Here is a 9,930-nt window from a genome sequence, read left to right on the forward strand (position 1 = left end):
AACAGTTTACCAATTTCTTTTCTATAGGTATCAACTTAAACGTTTTTAGGTGTCTCCTGAGGAAAGACACCAGAATTATGCCTAGGACTTGTAGAAGAGGTAGGTGTGTGTGCCCTGCAGTAAATTGCTGAGTGAATAATACAAGCTCAGAAACCTAGCCTCTTTGGCCTCCCCCAGCCTTCATTGTGTTGACTTAAGTATGTCTATATTACCTGTTTCTTGTTGTCTTTTATGAGTCAGAACAGAGGTCTTATCCCTTCCACTCCCTGTCATAAATGCCTTAGAGCCTGGACTTGGATCTCAGCTTAATGGGTTTGATCCCCACCTTCCTCCTTTAACTCCAAGTTCTACATCTGTGCCAAGTAGGGAAAGAGGCAGATAACCCAAAGGGCTGCTGTGGCCTGATCCAGCTTCCTTTGATCACTAAGCATTTCTGAGGGAACTGTAGCTTGTGACTACACCCTTCTCTCTGTCAGTTGCTTCTACTTGGCTAAGCCTGAGGTGCTGTCTGTGGGGACAGCACCTAAGTGTCTAGGTACTCTTAAACACCTCCACTGGTTTATGGCCCAGACTTTGCCCCACCAACTCAGTCTTTGAAAGTCCTCCTCCCTGGATCCTGCTCCAGACACTTTGAATCCAGGAGAGAAAGATGTGTCAAGCCTGCCCAGAGAACAGCATCTGCTTCTAGCCCAGATCTCGTCACAAAGTAAGGATACTAAGTGGTGGAACAACCATCATACCTGTCTCCTTCCTATACCTGGTTCTGTTGGGTAGATGCAGTCCTTTCCAAAGTGGAATGGTGTTCTTTGCCTTTTCTCCACAAATTACTCAGTACCCATTCTTTCCTTACACTTTGCATATTTGAAACTTCTTTCTTGTCTACTCTTAATATAAAGAATATGATGTCTTTATGGAATCCCAGATATGTAATTTATAGAGCTTGGAGGGTCTGTATCTAGTTGTAGACTTTTATTATTCAAATGGAGAAACTGTAGCCAGGAGAAAAGAAGAGACTGGGCCAAGGCCAAATGGCTGATTACTGCCAGAGCAAACCAGGGCTGGAACCTAGGGCACTTGACTAAGGCTNAGAACTAATGTACATTTAAAAAAAAATCTAGGGGCACCTGGGTGGCTCAGTCGGTGAAACCTCTGGTTTAGGCTCAGGTCTTGATCTTGTGGTTCATGCGTTCAAGCCCCATGTCGAGCTCCATGCTCATAGCTCAGAGCCTGAAGCCTGATTTGGATTATATCNNNNCAGCAGTGACTGGTGGGCAGCAGGCACATAATTTTGAAGTCACTTTTCTCATCTCAAAAAGGTTCTCTGTTTCTCCCCCATAGCAGCACTGTGTGGTAGTGTGGTGGCTAAAAGTCTAGACAGACCCAGTAAAAATCACATCTCAACTTCTACTTCCTAACTGTGGGACCTTGAACAAGTTGCCTTCCCTCTCAGAGACTGGTTTTCTTCAGTTGTAAAATAAGAATAAGAGCAACTGTTTCACAGGATAATCATGAGGCTTAAAGAATGCATGTAAAGTGGTTAGCCTAGGGCCTGACATGTAGAAAGCTTTTCTGTTTTATTACTAGTTTCATTTTTCTCTATTACCAAGCAATAATAGCCTCAGAATAACAGATATGGCTGATAATCTTGCTTCACAGCAGGAAGGAAATAAATTGGTGGCAGTGGGCCCTTCCCACATCTAATAATCCTTACAAAGGGCTCCATTTCTGAAATAGGGCTGTTGGAATCTGTAAGCTTTGACTGGCCACACTGGCAGTGCATTATCTTCTCTTTTTCAGCAAAAGACCAACTACCAAGTTTCAATAATAAAAATGCAGCCCACACCCTGTGATTCCTCCTGAGATCCTAACCAGGATTTAGAAAACATCAGGATATGGTCAAAGAACCATCTAGTGTTTTGTACCAAACCAGAACAAATAAGACATTCCTATATAAGGCACCCAGCGCTGCCCTCTCTTCCGTCCACCCCACCCCAGTACCACCAGCCAAATTGGAAATTTGGACTTAATTTATGAGAAAGGCGTTGTAGCACTGTCTCTCCCTGGGGTCTGCAGTGCAGCACTAGGCTGCTGACATGAATAAGGAAGGGTTTACTTTGGCAAAGGTAAGCTTTCTTTCTTATCTTTCCAAGCCCTACCTCACTTTCTTTTCTTTGAAAAATGACTATTTGGCTGGGTTTAGGGTAGTTGTCAGCCACTGGGAGAGAAAGTCAGTGGCAGAGGAGTTGGAGGGAGCTTGGCTGGGTGTGCAGGGAAGTTAAAGTAAACATTAGGCTCCGTTCATTCCTTTGGCCAAAATGACCAGGACCACACTGGCTTAACTGCTTCAGGGATAGTCATGGAGTTGTAGAGACGTAGTTAATTTTCCTGTTGAAATAATGATAGTCCTCTGACTCACAAATTGAGGAGTTTATTGAGGTGATGGATCTGAAGAATACATAAGTGGGAATCTCAAACACTTAAAAACAACCACTTGGTTTCATGTTTTGAGATCCAAATTGGCATAGAATAAGCCAATAAATGATAGCTGAACCAAACTATCAGTTTTAAATTTAAATTCCTCTCCATACTTTGTGTCTAAATAGTAGAAATATTTTAGAAAACATGTTTTCAAATTCTGGCTTTGCCAGTAACTAGCTGGTTGACTTTGAACAAATCCCTTCACTTCTCTGGCTTCAGTTTTCTGGATGTCACATCAAGGGGTTGAAAAAAGATGGTTTCTAAAAGTCTTTACGGATGTACGAATTTGTAATGCACTGTCTTTTTTACAGAGCATTTATTATATTCCAAGCCCTTTGCTAGGATCTCAATTTGGATTTTCAAAATAATCCTGTGAGATAAATATTCTTATTTTTGGATGAGAAAACTGAGGTTCAGGGAGGTATGAAAGGTCACATAGCTATTACAGGCAAGAGGAAGGATTTGATTCTAAGTCTTCTGATCTCAAATTCTACGATACCACAATTGGGGTATGAGTAAATAAAGCAGTATTATTACTACAAACGCAAATATGTAGTGGAATCATATTTTCCAGGATGGTATAATGGTGATATGCTGGACGTTATTGCCAGACTGGGGTATCAAGAATCTTAGGTTCTAGTATTAGCTCTCAGAACTTTAGGTGAGTCCCTTCCTCTTTGGGCCACAATTTTCCCATCTCTGGCATGCTAGGATACAGTAATAATGATTAAAGAATAATATACACCCAGTGCTCTATTCCCATCTCCCCCCTCTCCACCCACACCCATGAGTCCTCAGTTTGTTCTCAGCATTCAAGAGTCTCTCATGGTTTGCCTCTCTCCCTTTCCCCNTTGTATTTGTACTATCCGGAACCCTTTGGGCTTTTATTTTTTTATTTTTTTCCTTTGGGCTTTTAATACTCTCTCCACTTTCCATCCCAGAAAAGAAAGACTTATATCTATTGAAGGTGAGAAAATTCCTATATGGAAACTAATTTTTTAGTTTTTATTCAAATTCCAGTTAGTTAATATACTGTGTAATACTAGTTTCAGGTGTACAATTTAGTGATTCAATACTTCCATACAACACCTGGTGCTCATCACAAGTGCATTTCTTAATCCCCATCTCCTATTTCAACCATCATCCCGCCAACTCCCCTCTGGTAACCATCAGTTTATTTTTTATAGTTCAGAGTCTCCTTCTTGGTTTGCTTCTCTCTCTCTCTCTCTCTCTCTCTCTCTCTCTCTCTCTCTCTCTCTTTCCCCCTTCCCTCATTTGTTTTGTTTTGAGTCACAGGGTGAAGAAAGAGCATTAAACCTTTAAAAAACAGAGAACCAAAAGGTCGATCTTGACAGACGGTTCTATTAGGAAGGCTGCTGAGATTAAGACAGGCTGTCAAGAGTACCTCAACATTCCTGTGTTCAGCTGCATGATCCCTTCACTCTAGAATGAGCCTGTTCAGCCCACTGTAGCCCAATGCAGAAAGAGAGATGGAGAGAGAGAAAAGAGCATTGTCTCATTAAAAGAACAACTTGCAAATTCTAGGGAAAACATAGCTTTCCTGGGTAATGGAGACCAGGCCCACATGATAGTGAGATAAAAGGAAGATAAGGTAACGGAAGGAGAGGCTTGACTTACTGCTCGCTGACCTCCTTAAGAATATTTTCAAATGTATATTAATTAAATTTATATCTAATTCCAAGTAGCCCAAAAATTCATTCATCTTTTTTCTGTCTCTCTTTCTCCATATTCTTCTCTCCCTATCTCTATCTCCCCCTCTTCTCCTTTGGGCACCTCTTCATTCTTTTCTTTTGTTTTCTTTACTTCCTTTCTGTTCCTTTTATTTCTTTTATTTTCTGTTTTTCCTTTCTCCCAGGACCCCTGCTCACCTTATCTATTTTATTTACTTATTTATTTTTACCTTTCCCTTTTATTTTCCTTCCTCAGTCTGGCCTTTCTTTTAAGACTTCCTCCTATGGGTTTGGCTGCGAGAAAATAGCCCTGCCCAAGCGAAAAGTTTACATAGGGTTTTACATCCTTTATCTCACCAAATTTTCATAACAAATTTATGAGAAACCCAAAGGAGAAATTTCTCCATTTAAGAGATCACTTCCATTTATAGCTCACTATATTAGGTGACTTGCTCAATGTCATACAACTAATACATGCAGAATTAGAACCCATTTTTTTCTAGGATATGAAAACTTTCAGTGTTACTATTAAATACCCAAGTGATCCTTAAGTTTTATAGGTTTTCCCTTTCTTCTGTTCTTATAGCATACTATAAAAACAAATAAAAAATGACAACAACAATAACAACAACAAATGCAGCTTTGGGAAGAAAAAGAGTACCAGTCAGTGTGTTAGAAATAAAGAAAACTAATATTTATCAGGTGCTTATGAAGTACTCAATGCTATCTCATTCAAACACAACTGAAAACAGTACTCAAACCTGTTTATCTGAGTCAAAATGTATAGGAACTTATGAGTGTGTACATGTTGTAGCTATCTATAAAATGTTAAAGCTTTGTGATCCTGGAAAGTTTCATTTCTAAACCTGTTTCCCATCTGTAATAATAATATCCATTAATACTTTTTGATTACTAACTTGGACACTTGATCACTTTTTTGTGTCTAATGAACTTACATATTATAATTCATTTAATCTTCAAAGCTATTCTGAGATGTAACTAATAGTACTAATTCAATTTCAAATATGAAAACACTTTATCTAGAGAAATGAAGCAGTTTATCAAATCAAAGAGCTTGGAAAAGTGGAGCCAGAATTTTGTTTAGGTAGTCTGATTGCAAAACCTGTGCACTGGATGCAAAATGGGGAAGACAATTCCTATCTCACAAAAGTTTGGAATTAACAAGATGGCAGATATAAAAACCATGCTGTATAGTGGGAAATGCTAGGCAAATGTTAGGTAGCATTTTCCCCCAGGATTTATTGTCTAGCTCTTTTGGTCATTAGTCACTACCTTTGAATGCTTGTTCATTGTATGTTGAAGATCTGTACTGGTTTATTTATAGAATATTTTCACATTTATTATGTGTTTCTCTGATTGTGAAACTCTTACCTGGGGTCAGTTTTCTCTCTAGTTAAGTGAGTTTAAGGCACAATACCTTTACTGGCATCTTTGTTTAAACAAAGTCTATGTTATATGCAGACTTTTGTTGAACTAGGTCACTCCCTTCTTGTTGAGTGTTCCAAGGCATTTGTGTCACCATATGTGGTACTATATGCAGACACATGTAAATGCACCTGTGTTTCACCAGTGAATGTGAGTATTGTCAGAGTGTAAGAGCTTAAAAGGACTTTTTGAGAGCTCTTTATGTAAAACCTTTTTTTTTTGTAGTTCTGCAGTTTGCATTTCATTATATTCTCAAATATTCATGACCGCACAAAGGTAGTAACCATATAGTGCAGCTCTATTATTTTATAGATAAGGAAACTAAGGCTCACTAAGGTGAAGTAACTTGCCTAAAGTCACTCTTTTAATCAGTGGCAAACTTGAATCAGCATCAGCTGGTGGGAGAATTTATGTTTGTGTCACTCTATGGCGTTCTAGCAGTAGCTGTTTATGGTATACCAGCAGAGTCCCTATTACCATTTTTGGCAATAGATACACAAAAACTTCTAAGACATGTCATCCACGTCCAAATAGTTTATAGTCCAATCTGGGAAATAAAATCAGTTCATGAGGCAGCTCACAGAAAGGTAACAAAATTACAAAGTGTGACTTAATGCAATTGGGTGTTATAGAGAGTAAGTAGTCTTTCAGAGAACACTGGCATAGAGAGTCTGCAAAGGACCTTCTGTTCTGGGGAAGTTAGGATTTGAGTTGGCCCTTAGAGTAGAAATATAGAACATATGGTGTGGTGGGGACAGTAAGGATTAAAAAAAAAAAAAACTGTAGCCAGTGGAGAGGGGGGCGGCAGGGAGAAGGAAACCAGCAGTTACTTTCTGTTATATTCTAAACTCTAATTGTACTTGGGCACTTTCATGCAAGTTTTGAATTTACTTCTCCAAGGCTGATAATATTATATATATTCCATAGATAAAGAAAACAAATTTAGTGTGGTTAAATATTACCCAAGGCTATACAACTGGTCAGTGGGAGACCTAGGTTTTGGAAAGAAAAATCCAGGAACAGGTCCTTCTCTGTACCAAGGGCTTTCTACCAAATGATAAATGGAGATTGGGGATTAACACTTGGGCCACTGCTGTGTGTGGAAGGGCCTGAGATTTTGTAGGGAAGTCTATTGTTCTGTTTATTAATCAAGGTAAATATCTAGACCTAGCCAAAATAAATATCTGGGAATTTCCTATCCGTATGTGAGTCTGCATAGTTTTGATTTTCTATTTTTGATTAACAGTCCCTATCTCATGAGTTTAGGAGTAGGAGTTAGTGAAATAATTTATAGAAACCACTGAATATGGTGTTTAGTATATAGTAACTTCTCAATAAATGGTAGTTTCCATAATTATTATAATCATAAATGATATCAATTCAGTGTATCTCTTCCAATATGAGTATGTATGTCTGTTTTTAGAAGTGATTATAACTACATGTGATTGCGTGTTTCAGAGTGTACAGGTCTTTNTTCCTAGATATGGCTATGGATACGGCATATTCATGTTCTCTGTGTATATATCTATGTGAGTGTGCAAGTATATTTTGTGGAAGGTGGTATAGTAAGGTGATTAAGAACATAGACATTGGAGTCATATTTTCTGGGCTCACAACCCAACTCAACTGATTGTTAATGAGGTGACCTTGTTCAAATTACTTTACACTTCTATTCTCTAGTTTCTTTTTCCATAATATAGGGATAATAATAGCATTTGCTTCATAGTGTGGTTGTGAGTATTAAAAGACTTAANATGTTTGGATGCAAGTGTGTGCATTTTTGCTTTTAGATATGATTCCAATACTTCTATATGTGTATTTATATTATTGTCTTTCTTTCTGAGTTTAACTGTAGCTGTGTATGGTATGACTGAATGCTTCATCCCACTCCCAACAAGTCTAACCTCTTGGCTGATGTACTGGAATGAAAGCATAAAGGTTTTAGTTCTGACTCTGACTAAGGATTGGTACAATAAAAAGGGTTTGTGCAGAGCAGGAAACAAGCAGAGAACATTTCTTCTGAGAAGTTAATATTTCCCTCACATATTCTCATTTGTTTTGTTTCATTTTTCACTTTTTTGAAGCATAACATATATGCAGAAAAGTGAACAAATGCTACATTCATAACTCAATATATTTTCACAAACTGAACACACCCATGTAACCAGTATGTAGATCAAGATACATAACATTACTTAGAAGCTTTTATCCTCTTCATTTCTTAGTCACTTATCCCTTCCTAAAGGGTAAACACTATCCTGACTTCTAACAGCATAGATTAATTTTGCCTGATTTTGTATTTTATGTAAATTAAATCATATAGCATATACCTTTTTCTCTGGTTTCTGGTGTCTTGTTTCTTTCTGTAACATTACATTTGTGAAAGACATACATATTTTTATGTGTAGTTGTAGTTTGTTAATTATCATTGCTATATAGAATTACATTGTATGAATAAAATACAATTTGGTTATTCATTCTACTGTTCATGGACATTTAATTATCATTTGTTTTTAAACACAATTCAAAGAGGATGGGAAGTGGCAACAATGAAAAAAGAAGCAGAGGGAGAATTGGTGACATGCCTTAGATACTGAGTGAGTCGGTGGCCCAATCGGGTTTCTGGTACCTGTTTCCTGATTCTTGGGCCAGAGTACATTCTTCCTTTTACACTGTTGAAAGAACTGTATCAAGATTTCTAATCTGAAAGAAGTGATACATAATTATAAGTGACTTTCTAACTTTGCTTTCCAAAGTCCACTGTACAGAGATGATTGAATGTTTCTTGAAGTGAAAGGGATCACGTAAGGGAGAGATTCTGGGCTAATTGTTTTTTGCTTTCTAAGTCACTTGGTTTGGCTCTTGCCTTTTTAATTTTCCAGATACATGCAAAGCCCTTTTGTTTTGTTTTCTTTCTTTCTTTCTTTCTTTCTTTCTTTCTTTCTTTCTTTCTTTCTTTCTTTCTTTATTTCTTTCTTTCTTTTTTTCTTTCTCTTTCTTTCTTTCTTTCTTTCTTTCTTTCTTTCTTTCTTCTTTCATACCAGCAGCTATTCATTTGCCTGTTTCCCAGAGTTATGTGGACCATGAAACCATGCCATCTCGTCTGGACTCTGTTGTTGATGTCTTTGTGTCCACAACTGACTGATGGGACCACTCGAGTCTACTACTTGGGGATCCTGGATGTGCAGTGGAACTATGCTCCCAAGGGAAGGAATGTCATCATGAACCAGCCTCTGGACAATGATATGTATGTTTAATCATTTGTGTAATTATAGCTGGAGTGGAGGGCACCATTGAGGTCAGGAGGTAGCCTTTTGAAGACCTTTTTTCAGGGTGTGTTTAGTCAGCTCCTAATCTCCAAGGCCATGCACCCAGTGGCATGTTTCCTGGTAAGATGGCTAGTTGACTCAGGAGCCAGCATCCTATATGGCGTCTGCTTTTCCATATTGAGGTGCCCCAACATTTGTAGGGTCCTAAAAATAATTCCATATTCTCTTGATTCTCAAATGATATCTACAATGCTTTCAAAGGAGAAAGAAATTTGAAAAATATACAGTACTTATAAGATGTGTATGATGGAAACACTCTTCCATAGGTCAGTGTAACTCTATTGATTTCAGATATGGGATAATTTGAAAAATTATGGTAATCCTCAGAATCAGGTAAATAACAGTAATGACTATCCCTATGTAACACTTTCTCTATGACAGTCACCATACTAGAAATTTACATACTTTGTCTCACCTAATTATCACAAAAGCTCTAGGACATGAGTATAAATATCCTCATCTTATAGATGAGAAAACTGAGATTCAGGGAGATCAAGTGACCTGCCCAAGTCTTACAGCTAGTAAAAGGAAGAGCTGGAATTTAGGCCTTAGTAAAGTGGATACAAAGTTGGTACTCTTCTTGCCATTCTGCCTTTCACAGTTTTCATAAGATTAACCTTTCTTTTTTTTTTTTTAATGGTTATTTATTTTTGAAAGAGAGAGAGACAGACAAAGAGTGAGCAGGGGAGGGGCAGAGAGAGAGGAAGACACAGAATCAGAAGTATGTTCCAGGCTCTGAGCTATCAGCACAGAGCTGAACATGGGGTTTGAACCCATAAACTGTGAGATCATGACTTGAGCCGAAGTCAGTGACTAAACCAACTGAGCCACCCAGGCTCCCTGAGATTAACTTTTCTTAATCTTAGAGCCTTGAAGATGCTCCATAAATATCTTTTGGGGGGAAAAAAGACTCCTTTGTGATCTTGAGTCACTGTTTCTCCCCCAAAGACTCAGAGTTTTCCAAAGTTAATTGTAACATATTAGAA

At 38.0% G+C, this 9,930-nt stretch overlaps 1 protein-coding gene across 1 annotated transcript in view; it reads left to right on the forward strand.

Annotated features, from left to right (window-relative positions):
* Positions 1–8,685: 8,685 nt before the first annotated feature.
* HEPH (hephaestin) overlaps positions 8,686–9,930 on the forward strand; it is a gene marked incomplete at its 3' end in the record, with an annotated part of 48,311 nt that continues 47,066 nt past the window's right edge. The window contains exon 1 of the mRNA XM_077780702.1: positions 8,686–8,862. Within this exon, the coding sequence (XP_077636828.1) occupies positions 8,690–8,862 (173 nt within the window). The remainder of the gene's footprint in view (positions 8,863–9,930) is intronic.

Source organism: Crocuta crocuta, unplaced genomic scaffold (assembly GCF_008692635.1).
Source record: "Crocuta crocuta isolate KB4526 unplaced genomic scaffold, BGI_CrCroc_1.0 scaffold1391, whole genome shotgun sequence".
NCBI classification, from domain to species: Eukaryota; Metazoa; Chordata; class Mammalia; order Carnivora; family Hyaenidae; genus Crocuta; species Crocuta crocuta.